The sequence below is a fragment of the Anoplophora glabripennis genome, unplaced genomic scaffold (assembly GCF_000390285.2).
Source record: "Anoplophora glabripennis isolate ALB-LARVAE unplaced genomic scaffold, Agla_2.0 scaffold224, whole genome shotgun sequence".
Taxonomy (NCBI): domain Eukaryota; kingdom Metazoa; phylum Arthropoda; class Insecta; order Coleoptera; family Cerambycidae; genus Anoplophora; species Anoplophora glabripennis.
In genome coordinates this window covers 333,620-347,688 of record NW_019416317.1, presented here as the reverse complement: position 1 = coordinate 347,688, position 14,069 = coordinate 333,620, and the positions used below count along the sequence as shown (strand labels likewise).

The following is a 14,069-nucleotide window of genomic DNA, read 5'->3' as shown; positions in this document are numbered from 1 at the left end:
TATTTTTCCCTGTACATTGAAAGTAAGCTCTAAATTAAAAAAGTCATTCTTGATTTGTTGTTTATTTGACGATTTTCTGTAAAGTTACAGCAACTGCGGATCAAAAGTTGAATTTTGCCTTAACAATGGGCGAAAAATAGTAGAAAATTATGACAAGTATCTCTAAAAAATTGTGTTTCTAAACCTTAATTAAACCTACGGTACACGATAAACTTTTTGAAATTTCTTAATTAACAATCCTGTCAATCGAAACCACGCTATAGACCGTTGCTAAATTTTTAGGGTAGAATTGACATATGTTTTACTATTTGTTCACAAAGTTTCATCAATATTTATAAATATTTACTTATCTTCAAAAATTGCTCCAAATATACATATGATTTTCTACTATTTTTCGCCCATTGTTAATACAAAATTCAACTTTTTTTATTCGAAGTTGTTGTAATTTTATAGAAAATCGTCAAATAAACAAAAAATAAATAATGACTTTTTTTATTTAGGTCTTACTTTCAATATTACAAGGGAAAAATAGGTACCTATGTCGAAAAACGTGTCATTTTTCGTTCTTTTTATATGTTTGTTGTTCCCCTGAATTTAGCAATGGTTTTTTAGAATAGGCAAACTGGGAAAACTACATAATATTTGGGACTTTTCTGTACAACAAAATAGATGACTTCAAACTTGTGTTTGTACGCCAAAGCCTACTTTTACTGCTCCATCGCCTGGACTATAAACACAATCTTATTATTAATCTATAAAATACATGGTGCGGATAAAGATATACTTTAGTATATTTTCTAAAGCTTTTAAAATATGAAAAATTAAAATTGAATTAATATATAATCCTTTTTTAGGACGATGGAGGAATTGAGTACTTTAATACAATTGTCGTTCAACCCCATCTGAAGCTAGTAACGAATCAAGGGAGGGGTTTTCATATTCGATGCCGATATAATACAAGAAACAATTCAGTCAGTAACGACACCCTAAAAATAGAGTAAGTATACAAAATAATGATCAACATTTAATTACTTATACTATACAGGGAAAAATGCAAATACTAACCCTGCAAAATATTTAAAATAATCTTCGTTTAAGCCTTTTATGTGCCTATATTAAATATTGAGTGCGTGCGTCCGTCGGGTCTTCTTTTTTTTAGGAAAAACGCAATCACCACATTTTTTTCAAAATTTATTAAACGTCTATTTTTCTCTGATTTAATATATTCAGAGTGAGCTATAAAGAAGCTGTAATATTATAGACAAATTTTTTAAATGGAAAGTGATCGTCTTGATCACTAGTAGACAGTAAAAATATTTTATTTGGTATTTCTCTTTTAATAATCACATCAGGTTGTTTTTGAAAAAGTTTTCATAAAATCAGAAACTGATGGAACATCAAAAAAAAACAATAAAAGAATTCTTTATTATGTGCCATGGGTATATTGTTATTGTCTTTTGCTTTGAGGTATGTGATTCCTTAAAATGAAATTTTCGTTATATCCTTTCCAAAAACCAATGTTATGCATTAAAAACTGAATATTTGATTATGTAAAGTCACTAAAATGGCACCATTTTTGGAAGAAACGAATTTGACTTTTATAAAATGAACCAGGCAGCGTCCTTGACTGAAAATGAACCGACTTTGACCTAAATAAAGTTATTTACGTACAATTTTGCTTCCTTAAAAATTGATCAAACGACTTCTTGCATATAGCCAAAACCTAGCAATACTGACTAATTTAATATCCTTAAAAACTAAATTTTATTAAAAAACAATATCCTTTTTTTGCTCAAGAACTAAAGATCCAAGGTCCATAGGAAAAAATCATATTTTTTATTTATAGTACCTCTTTCCAAAACATTTTTGTTGTTATTATTATAGCAATATTGTTTTTATATTTCTTTATATACTAGGCACAGAAATTAAGGGATATTAAAAAAATTTCAAAATTTTGGATGATTTTCAAAGAGCTGCAACTTGGAGAGAAATGGTTGTTGAGAGAATAAAAAAAAGAAAATTGAAGCTCCAAGTGTCTAGTTTTCAGATCTGCAGTTTAAAATTTTTTAGAGTCAGCAGTTTTTGAGTAATCATAAGAAAATCAACGGGAACAAAAATGTAAATTTTTGCTTCTTTAAATAGGCCTACGGACTTAAAAAAATGTTTTTTGGTAAGTTCATCATAAACCTCTTTTAGATAATTTAATTATCTTTAATTTGAGAGGTTCCGGAGCCTTGTGCGATTATTCGTTCCTGAGTTATCGTCGATCAAAGCAAACAAATCACTTTTGACTTTGGCAATCAATTACTCGGGAAATAATGGTCGTACAGAAAATCCAAGCAGGGATTTGAAAACTGCAAAGTATTCTCTACAAGTCGTAATTATGGGTTTTTGATAAAAAAAATTTAATGTTGATTAGAAAAAAGGTAAAAAATTACATAATTAGGGATATTTGAATAACTTGGCATAACTTTGCAAATAATTAATAAACTAAGGATATCTACTGTAACTTTTCAACCTCAAAGTGTCCTAAAGAAAACCTGATAATTTCAAAACGCTGCGATTTTTTTTTCCTAGTGCCCGGAATGTTTAAATTTGTCATTTTGCTGAAAGTCAATGTAATAAGTAATTTTTACCTTTTTATTCATTTTTTTTTAAGTTAAAAATGTTTTTTGGCAATCATCCATATTTCATTCGTCAAAAAACGTTCATTCTAAAAAAAATGAAAAAAAATTTTTTTATCAAAAACCCACAATACTTTGCAGTTTCCAAAACCCTGCTTGCTTGATTGCCAAAGTTAAAAATGATTTGTTTGCTTTGATCCACGATAACTCAGGGACAAATAATCGTACAAGGCTCCGGAATAGCTCAAATTGAGGATAATTAAATTATCTAAAAGAGCTTTATGATGAAATTACCAAAAAAAATTTTTTAAAGTCCATAGGTCTTTTCAAAAAAGCAAAAATTTACAATTTTTTTTTCCGTTGATTTTCTTATGATTACTCAAAAACTGCTGACGCTAAAAAAAAATTAAACTACAGATCTGAAAACTAGACACCTGAAGCTTCAATTTCCTTTCTCTTTGAAAATCACCCAAAATTTTGAAATTTTTTTAATATCCTTTAATTTCTGTGCCTAGTGTATATTTTTTTTTTATTAGCTAGTTTACATTTATAAAAATGGACTACCTATAATGCAACTTTTTTTACATCCGTGTTTCCGACTATTCCATTTAATTTTTAACACCCTATATAATAAACTATTAAAAATTCGTACTCTTATAATATTATTACTACTTATTTATATCAAAGATACTTAGTTTCGCTTTACATTTCCAGATTGAACTTGACTTTAGTTTTTGCACATGGTCAAAAGTTGATAGATTATGTGAGTAGGTATGTCTTTTAAAAACCTGTTTCAATTTTAGTATATTTCCTTACCTTTGTTTAAGTTAAATAAATTCTAAGAGGAGGGTAACAACAGTACGCAAAAGTCGGTAAATACAGATCTAACAGACCACAGATTATATAATGTGGCAAACTATTACAGGAAAACCTAACCACTAATTCTCTTGCGCTAGCCTGTTCCGCATCGTGACGTCAGCGAGCGTTTGCCCGTTCAAACGACTTTTTTTTATTTTTTCCCATATAAGTATTTTTTTTTATTTTTATAAAACTTTGCGGATGTAATTATAAGGCTAGTTTAGAACATTAGAACATTTAAACAAAATTCAAATTTTTTGTGAACAATCTTAAAACATTGTTTTTTTACAGTGTAGCGTCCCCGGAACTGACACCACACACTGCCCTGGCGCCCATGCCGGGCTGCAGCATGAAGATCTTCTCCGGCGACCCCTTGCAGAAGGAGGTGGCGGAGAACGTGAAGATCGGCGACCCGCTGACGCTGGTGGTCACCTTGGACGAGCAGGACACCTACGGCATCCGCGTGACCGATTGCCTGGTTAGGGACGGTCTGGGATGGGGCGAACAGAAACTTATCAACCAGGAAGGCTGCCCTACGGACTCCGACATCATGGGTATGTTCGAGTACTCCCCGAACAAGACCAAGGCGTTGGTGCACTTCCAGGCCCACAAGTTCCCCTACACGGCGTCGGTTTACTATCAGTGCAACGTCAAGCTGTGCCTGAAGGCGGACGGTGGATGCGATTTAATGGTAAGAAACATTTGTCAAGTCAGTCAGTATATTACATACAGGGTAATTCAGAACTTATCCAAAAAAAATTCTGGATGTACAGGGGACTCTTACAAATACAGTTTTGAAAAGAAAAAATCAAAAAGGGCAATTCGAACATTATTGAAAAATACACATCTGCACGGCACTGGAAACTGGTCCACTGTAAAACTTGACCTGGCAAAATGTGATCGTCAAAGCGACAGTGATAAAAACGGGCAAAAACTTGAAAGAATTTCGCAAGGAAAAGAATAAATAGAATTTTATAGCACCTATTTTATATCAGCAAACTCAACTGATTTTGTTCAAATTCATTTGTGGTTTCAAATAATAAAATAATTTGACATACCTGATGTTACAACAACTGTTCAAAATTTTCTCCACCGACGTGTAAACACATTTGGGTCCGTCTTACTCAGTGTCTATGAACTAACACAAATGCTGTCTTGTTTCACCATAACACAAATGCTTCACCATAATAAAAATGTTTTCTTGCTTCACCATAAACTAAAACGATATCCATCAACTTCAAGTTGTTATACACGCAAGCCATTTTTGACACTAACTACTAAAAAACTATTGTAAACATCGGATTTCAGTGTTCTGAATCGCTGAGGCCACGTTGCTCTCCATGCGTATTACGAATGACGCTAGAGACTACAGTTGTCCAGCTATGTAATGGTTGAAAGCACTACAACTTTAATAATTTTTTTCTCGGACTATAAAGATTTTACAAAAAAATTTTTTACATTATTGACTCCATTTCTCATGCCGTATCTATTCCCAAATTTTTTTGGATAAGTTGTGAATCACCCTGTAATGTGAAGAACAAAGAATGTGTTCCTCTTTTTAACGAAACGTCAAAATGAAAATGATTTCCCTGGTGGCACAATCTTGCACAAAACACTTATACAAGACTGCTGTATACCTATTGCTGAAATCTGGGTCAGTTTACTGCAAGATTCATTGTGCAATTGTCTTGATCAAAGCTTTCAATGGATTTGATTCAGGTTACTTGAGCACAAAGGGGTAAATTAAAGCATGTGACTGTGTCTGCAACACGTTGACTTTTACTAATTCACCCCTTTGGACTCAAGTACTTTTGATTAAGTCTGGTGCAAGTATTAAGTTAGATACTTGTAAAAGTATCTTGCATAAGAAACGAGATAAACAGCAATAGACACAAAACAATCTGACACAATTTGGCTATTTCAAGTAAACTTGAAACAACTTGTATTAGAATTGCACACGATTGTGCTACCAGGGTTATAACATCGTCCATAATAATTACCGTTGTAAAATCGTCTGGTATAATCTTTTTCTTTCGTTCAAATGAAGCGATAGCGTCGCTATAAAAATATATGTATGCTGAATTAATTGCATCCAGAAAATCACATCGATGACAATTGGTCTTGAACATGTCCACAAAAAAAAACAAAAAATTGTTTGCACCGTAAATTAGACCATAATATTCTTACGTATTTTATACTATTGAATCTGAACTTGACCTCTATTTTGACCTTACATATCAGGAATTTTTGTATATCGTTAATTTATATGAACATCTTGAAGAGTCCCCAATGCCATTCAACGCCAAATCACTCGACTACAAATAGTAAAACTAGGAATTTCATGAGCCTTTCATAGAAACTCTCTAACCATGAAACCCCCTAATCGCAACTCCCATAAGCCTGGGAATCCGAATAACAGTGCGAAGAGGCTCGATTTTCACGATGGGTTCCAAAGCCTTGGCATGGGAAACTCCAAACCCTATTACGTCCCCTTCAGTTAACCCTTTAGAAATCACTATAATCTCATGAGCCCAATAACCCTATAAGCCTATGAAACCAGGAACACATTGAAGAGGACGAAAAATTTCGAATGATCACGATATTTATGAGAACCAAGACTATTAAAATAATGCTATAATCCCGAATTCACTATAACCTCAAGACCCAAGACTCCCATAGCCATATAACCTTATGAGACTGGGAATGCAGTGAACAGATTTGGATTCCTTCGTTCTGTTCACTGCATTTCCTTATCCATAGGGTTATGGAGATATGGGGTTCTTGGGTTTGTGGTGGCTTTCTAATAAAGAGTTAGGAGACTATAGGGTTGCTTGAGTCTCGGTTTCAAGGTTAGTCAATCATAAATATTGTGATAATTTGAATTGCTTCGCTTTGTTCATCTCAGTTTCATAGAGTTATGGGGTTATTGGACTCATGATGTTATGGTAGCTTCTGGTAAAGTTTTACAATTTGTCGTTGAATGGAATCTATTATTGAGGAACTTTTAAGATATGTACGTATACATAAATTAACGACTTATAAGAAATTCTGACGCGTAGGGTAAAAACAGAGGTCACATTCACATTCAGTAGTCGAAAATATCCTATAAGAATAGCAAAGTCTGCAGACCACTTTTTTCCCTCGAAATAGGGAAAACTTAAACCCGACATCACGTTTGGCTACATTCATATAAACTTTTTCTTATTTTCAGTCAATTTCTAAAACGTATACACTGTGTCCCAGAATGATGGAAAAAATTTATATACATATATATTTTTTTGTTAAAATTTAAAAAAAAATCGCTGAAATAGGTCAATTGGTAAATAGAAATTGTCACTTTTCTACTATATTTTCTATTTTTTTGAGCCATGTTTGACAGACCTATAACATTACCGTTTTTTTTTAATAGGACGCACGCGCTCTATACTTATTTTATAGTATAAATAGATAGCCCTCATAAAGAGTAATCCAGCGATATAAGGTTATACAAGCTTTTTTGTCATAGTTGTCAAAAAAATGGAGAAATTAAATGAAAACAATAATTTAGTACTTACTACTTTTTATTTTATTACAGCAAATGTTCACAGTGGCCCCCATCAACCATTGCACAATGCCCAATTTGGTATTCAAAGTCATATATATCAATAATTACATTTTGAATAACATTTGGTGTTACGTTTCGAATTTCTCTGATCTCTGATACGATTTTTCAATAAAAAAAAAATCTAGTGGGGTTAACTCAGGGGAGCGTGGTGGCGAAAATGTGAAGGGGCACCATCTTGTTGGAATCAGACATCACCAACAGGCATATTGTGCTTATTAAGGTTAGGAAGAATTGATTTCAGGGCTGGAATCAGTTAAAAACACAAATATTCCAAATACTGTCGCCTGTCAAATTGTCCTCAAAGAAATAAGGTTCCAGTATGCAATTTCTTACTATTCCAGCCCAAACATTCACTTTTTCCGGCCGTTGTGTATGTTTTTCTTGCATGCAGTGCGGATTTTCTGGGCTCCAAAACCTAGTATTTTGCCTGTTTACGGTTCCGTTTAAGCAAAAATTTGCTTCATCTGTGAAAATTATGTGATTTTTTAAGCTGGGTTGTTTTTCGAATATATATCTAATTTCCTCGCAAAACTGTAATCTTCTGTCTGTGTCATCTGCCCATAGTTCTTGTAAGACCTTAACTTTGTAAGGATGCCACTTTTAAGACTTCACAGTTCTGCGAACTGAGGACGATAGATCTAATGGATGAGTGACGATTTTCAGTAATGGCGAGCATCACATTTTCGCTTAGCGTTCTTCGCCTTCCTGATCCAGGTAAATCTTTTATACTTACGGTTTCTTCAAACTTTTTGGATGCTTTACTTATTGTAGCTCGACTAATTCTCTGGTCTGGATACTTATGGTGAAATAAGTCACATACATATTTTATCTGCGCATCCAATCATCCAATTAAAATTTCAATGCTCTGTTTTTCGCTTAAACAGGCAACCATTTTTGAAAATAATTTAACAACGAAACTAAAACGATTCACGTTATACCCAAGGTATTCTGGTGAATTTTATGTGTTTATCGATGTTTTGAGATAAAAAAGGTTTAGAGTAAGTAGAAAAAGAATAAGAGTAGGTACATTTTTTAAACAGAAGAGACTAGGATTTTTTTAAATAGTCGTCAGTACAACATAAAAGAAAATTTTTTATCTTTTTTTGATAACTATGACATGGCTCAAAAATAGAAAATATTGTAGAAAAGTGACCATTTCTATTTACTAATTGACCTGTTTCAGCGATTTTTTAAAATCTGAACTGGAAACAAATATGAATTTTTTCCATCATTTATGGACAGTGTATATTATAAAAATAAGAACCATAAATTATTTTTAAATATACGGTTTTTAGAAACTGGTTGGAAATCTCAATTTCTAAAAGTTGTTCCTACGTATCTTCCTACAGTATTTAGGCCTTGGCTGTTTGTTAAGAAATCAAACATTTACTTTGCCAATTTTACCTGGTAGCAGCTAGCATTATTAATCCACAACCTTCGTGTGAATACCGCCTATGTTAATGTCAGTTGTTTTACTGCTTCTATTTATATAGCGATTAAATTGCTGCTTGGGACTCATGTAACGAATTTTTTTAGAAGGAACTTTTCCTTGGTTGGTGACGTCACCGTTAAAGTTTGACCAATCATTTTAGTTACACCCTGTATGCATTGTTGCAATACATTTTACTATGCCTATTCTTTCAATGTGAACAATCAACAATTTCGAAATAAACGTTCCAAATCTACAAAATGCTGCTTTACCCAGCCGTTGCTCAATGCAATTCTCGAAGTTTACCGTGTAATCAGCATTATTTACACGTCAGCGTCAATATTCATGTGAGACACGTCCTCTTCGGTATCTCCCCGGAATACCTAACGACAATAGGCCCAACGTAACAGTCGTAACCGGACAAATAGTACTATTACTCATAACCGTAAATAGAAGTAAGTACACACACAGTGCATATAACCATTTATAACATACGCAAACAAGTAGGCGTTGATGCGCCTGTTCCCGACGCGGGTCGATGTCACGGGACCCTCAAAGAGTGAGGTGGGACCCAGGCAGTGTTGCCACGTCGTGAGGAATTTCCCACGTTGTAGGGAAATTAAAGGCAATACAAAGGAACTAGGAATGTATTATCTTTTACAATTAATTTAGGTACATACTATTGAAAAAAAAAAATTAAAAGGTATGATAAACTATTAACATGTTAGTAAAAATATTTTCGGTCAATACAAGCCTTTTAATATTGTCTCAATAATGGCAGATATACTTTGCTGGACTTGACAATTTTACGTCGAATTTTGTGATAATGGTAGGTTTTCGTTTTAAATAATAAAATTTTGCGCGACCAACAACAACTGTGGAAAATATATACTTATTACATTTTCACGCAACTAATTTCTTTAAACGATCAGTTTCAGACAAAACCAAATAATCTTTTTGTCTTATTTTATTTATCATATTTATGTAAAATTTTTTTCCAACTTCAATAGATTGAAGTTGATCATCAATTAATTAATTACGACTTTTCTATCGGATTCTATCGAGTCTCTCCCAAATAACATTATTATTGATTTTAAGGGATTTATATGAAAATAAAATTGATTTGAACTATTTAAAGAGGATTTTACATCATTGGTTATTCTCTGATTAGCTCTTCGTAATAATATAATTGTGTCATCAGCGTAAAAGTGTATTTTGCAGTGAGTTCAAACTTTTCCAAATTGAGAGGTATACATCGTGAAAAATAAGAGACCTAAAACAGACCCTTGTGGCATTCCGCCACTAACTACTTGATTAGAAAAACATTCGTTATTGAATCCAATATAATGCAGCAATTGCAAGAAGCAGCAGATGATTAATCCTAGTCAAAACCGTTACTAGAATACAGTAAGACGGAAGCAATTAACTTGTTATTATCAGTAACTGTCACAATATCATCTTGTATTTGCAAAACGATAATTTGGATGCAATTCTGTGTGGTTCATTGATAGTATTTTCTTCTTATTTGTTTGTAGGCAATTTTTTTCTAATAAGTTATATGTAAAAAAACATGATTCAAATGGAAAAGCAAAAAGAAATGTTTGTAGCTAGGTCAATGATTATCAAGAAAAAGTTTATCGTTATACAAGAGATTTATTGAATATTGGACTTTTAATCAGAATTAACGAAGCGTAAAAATTAATTTCTGCTTTGTCCAGATAATAAAAATTTAAGTTTTAAGTAAAAGCTATTCTTTGCAACTTTGGGAAATTGTTTGAAATGGCCATTTACAAATTTTTTTTCCATGACATGATTTATTTCTGATCGATCTACACACCACAAACCTTATAGACTACTCAGTTCTTCATAAATTCTCTGGATGAGGGTTGTAAAACTGGTATTATTTATATATAGATCTATCAAAATCCTTTGACCTAGAATTGACATTCGAAATTTCTTAAGATTTTTTAAATTCCTAACAGATATCTAAATATTCTCGACAGGACATAGCTGATACAAAGCGAAACATCGCCTTAATGTTAAAAATGTTGTCACCGCCATTCTTGGTGGTGAAAATTCGAAATATTTGGAATTATTCAGTTTTCGTGGTTGAAAACATACAAAGCTATTGTATTTTCGAAAACGAGAGAGTTGCACTAACCAAATTTAGACAGGACATAGCTAATACAATGCGAAACATCGCCTTAATGTTATAAATCTTGTCACCGTCGTTCTTAGTGGTGAAAATTCGAAATATTTGGAATTATTCAATTTTCATGTCTGAAAATACACATAGGTATTGTATTTCCGAAACCAAGAGAATACCGTATTTATAAAAATCAATTGTACTAGAGACATCAGCAGTTCCGCAGGGATCAATACTGAGGCCTCTGTTATTTACTATACTCATAAACAATATATTAGAAAATATTCAAACAAATGCAGATGACCTAAAATTATTTGCACCTGTTGACTCCAGTCAAGACTGTTATATTTTACAGCACAGAGTTATCAGAAATTAATATATATTATCAAAATAACAAATAGCCATTCAACATGTGTAATTGTAATGTTGTGAGTATTATACAGAAAATTATCTCCATTCAGTATAGTTATAATATAAACAATATTGTATTAATTACATAGATGTACTCAATTTAAAGCAATTAATTTGTAAATCTACGATTTATTATTGTACTAATTTTAATTAAAATTTACCTATATATTTTCCTTGGAATTGGATTTTATCTGTCTAGCAGTTGCACTCGAAATAAATAAACAAATAAATACGCCCATATTGTAGGTATCTTTATGATTCATTGTCATTCAAAATGAACAAAAGGAAACAAATATCCTCGAGGTGAAAATGGAAGAATAAAAAATATGTGTGGTGAAACGGGAAAATCATTTTAGCAATGTGGGAATTCCACTCAAAATGATGGCAACTCAGGACCGCGGTGGGAGCGAGGTTTAACGCCCTACGGCTTGACCTTGGATGTATCGGCGGTGCAGTCACCTATGCATGCATTCGCGTATCCTTCTACGGTGGCGTGATTAGGATACCATCAAAAAATTGCACGCCGATCCACTCAAGCGTTCGCTCAGGTAACGGCAAGACGTCTATGGAATTGTAAAAGCAATCTGTTATCAATCGTCGATTGTTCCATCGGAGATACGTCGCCTACTGCAAAATCTCAAACCATACTTTTGAATCATCACTACAAATTGTCCTTCACTGGTTGTATATAGTGATGGGAGATTTCGAGTGAAAAATCGAGTGGTACTCGATTATTGAGATCACTCGAGATATCTCGAGATGTTTACTCCCACCACTCGAGTGATTATTACCCTACGGTTGCACCCCAAAATGTTAGTGCATACTGCAAATAGTCACTGATTGCGTAACCTTTTTTTAGAATAAAACGAAAAAGTGGTTAGGTTTTGAAGTGTGTGAGCTTTTTTTTTTTAGCTACGCTTATAAGTAATATATTACTAATACAAACATATTTGTGCGCCGCTGGGATGAAAACGACCAATATCTCGTATCTCGAGTGATCACTCGATTATTAGAAGTACTCGATTACCGATAACTCGATTATCAAAATTGGTCGATTATGCCCATCACTAGTTGTATATGTCAAAAAACTTATTTACAAGTGTTGCAAGTGACTTAACCACACTCGGCGAAATTGCGACATAATTTTGCGCAATTGTTTCGCAAAACCAACACCACTTGTAAATTTTTTTAAAAACTGATACGTCAGCAGTTTATTATGTACGTACATATTAAATGATACAATAAATATTTATTCACAAGGACTGTTCAGAAAGTATCAGCAAATTAACATCATAAAAAAAGAGCACCTCCAGCGAAACATTTGAAGAGTTATTTTAGATTGAAGTCTTTGAGAATATAAATAAAAAAACATAAAGTAAATAAGAAGTGAATCTTATTTGTGGAAGGGCGAAATGGGCGGTGACTATTAGACGCGTTCATTATAGCCATCTTTCTCTATCGCACGGATTTCTATGACTTTCTTTATCGCTCTCACGTAACGGCCGATGAACCATGGGGACTTTCCGACCCTGTATAACATTGTCCATGAGTAATTAGGCCTAATTAGTAAAATTACAATATCTACATGCATTTTGGACCATATCAATGTCCGATCTGTCAAAATATATTATAACTAAATCTGTAAATCCTTACGTAATTGAAAAAAGGCAGAAATGCCTGAAATAGGTTTAACAATAATTACTAGATGTCTTATTTTCTTAATAAAAAACCTTCTTTTCGTTTTTTAGAAGTATCTTGCTTATTGTTAGAGATGGACCCAACAAACCCTATATGGCTATGCTCTACAGGGAACGTTCTATCCAAATATGTAAAAATATACAGGGTGTTCCATTTTTAACTTAACAAAGTTTATATCCGCTGCCAATTTGTTTGGACTTCATTTGTTTTTCTACTATTATTTTCTAAGAATTTATAAAAACTCGCGCAACTTTTATATTTCACATTTTTTTATAACTCTTAAAACAAAAAAAGTTAAAGGGGTGTCAAAATATAGTGAATCACCCTATACATACTAAAGAATTTTAGATTTTTATTTTTACATGTAACACAGTAAATCGTTCAGTAATAATTTATTGAAAGATACCACTTATATCAGTAATCAGTGTGTACAAAGTTTTCCAGAAATATAGCAACTACAGATACCTGAGGTAAAAACAATTGCATGTAAGGGCTCAAGAATTAATGAAAAATCATTTCAAACGTAAAATTTATACTCTATAACGTTTAAACGAAACATTTTTGGACTAAGGCAAATCGAATTGTTTTTACGTCAGGAATCTGGGTTGCTGTATGAGCACTGTTTCCTGGAACACCCCGTATATTTATAAACTAGAAGCCAAATGTGAACACATTCTTTGGCGCCGTTCTTCGTGTTCTAGCACGAAGTTACTGTTAATCTCCGAAACCAGGCTAATATCATTTATCACTCGATCAATCTCAGCAAAATCCGAGGTTTTCTTTTATAAATAACCTCTGCTTCACCTACGATGTCAGCCGTTTTCGGAGACTAACTGTAAAATATCCATCAGCAACAATTACAATTTGTCCTGTCTGCAGGAGCCCCTCTGCGGTGGAAACCGAGTGCGGAGGCAAGCCACGGAAGCGGCGTCTGAGCCGGTCGAGGGAACGCCCGCGACCATCGAGGTGTACAGCGGCCTTTACGTCAACGAGGCCAACGACCCCGCCAAAGTTGGACCAGAGGACGACTCCGTCTTCAGCGAGAGGGTATGTACCAGCAGACAATGTGCTTTTTATCTCAGATCTCGATTGCCACACGTTTTTAGGAATCTCATTATTCTCGTTTTGAGATTGGTAAAGCCTCCAGCGAATTCTTGCCGGCTTGTACGTGGTTTCTTGGTACATTTTGGATGTATCTGAAGGTTTTTGAAAGATTGTACGACAATTGTTTGCGTAAATAGACTTTTAGGCAATTATTTACAATCGCGAAAAACTTACAAAATTTTTTCTACTCACCTA

The 14,069-nt window shown here is 33.3% G+C and overlaps 1 protein-coding gene across 1 annotated transcript in view; it reads left to right on the top strand.

The window, feature by feature from the left end:
• The window catches only part of LOC108907853, a 37,067-nt gene that overhangs the window by 16,877 nt on the left and 6,121 nt on the right, over positions 1–14,069 (top strand). The window contains exons 5-7 of the mRNA XM_018711679.2: positions 855–997; positions 3,774–4,173; positions 13,650–13,817. Of these exons, the coding sequence (XP_018567195.1) occupies positions 855–997; positions 3,774–4,173; positions 13,650–13,817 (711 nt within the window). The remainder of the gene's footprint in view (positions 1–854; positions 998–3,773; positions 4,174–13,649; positions 13,818–14,069) is intronic.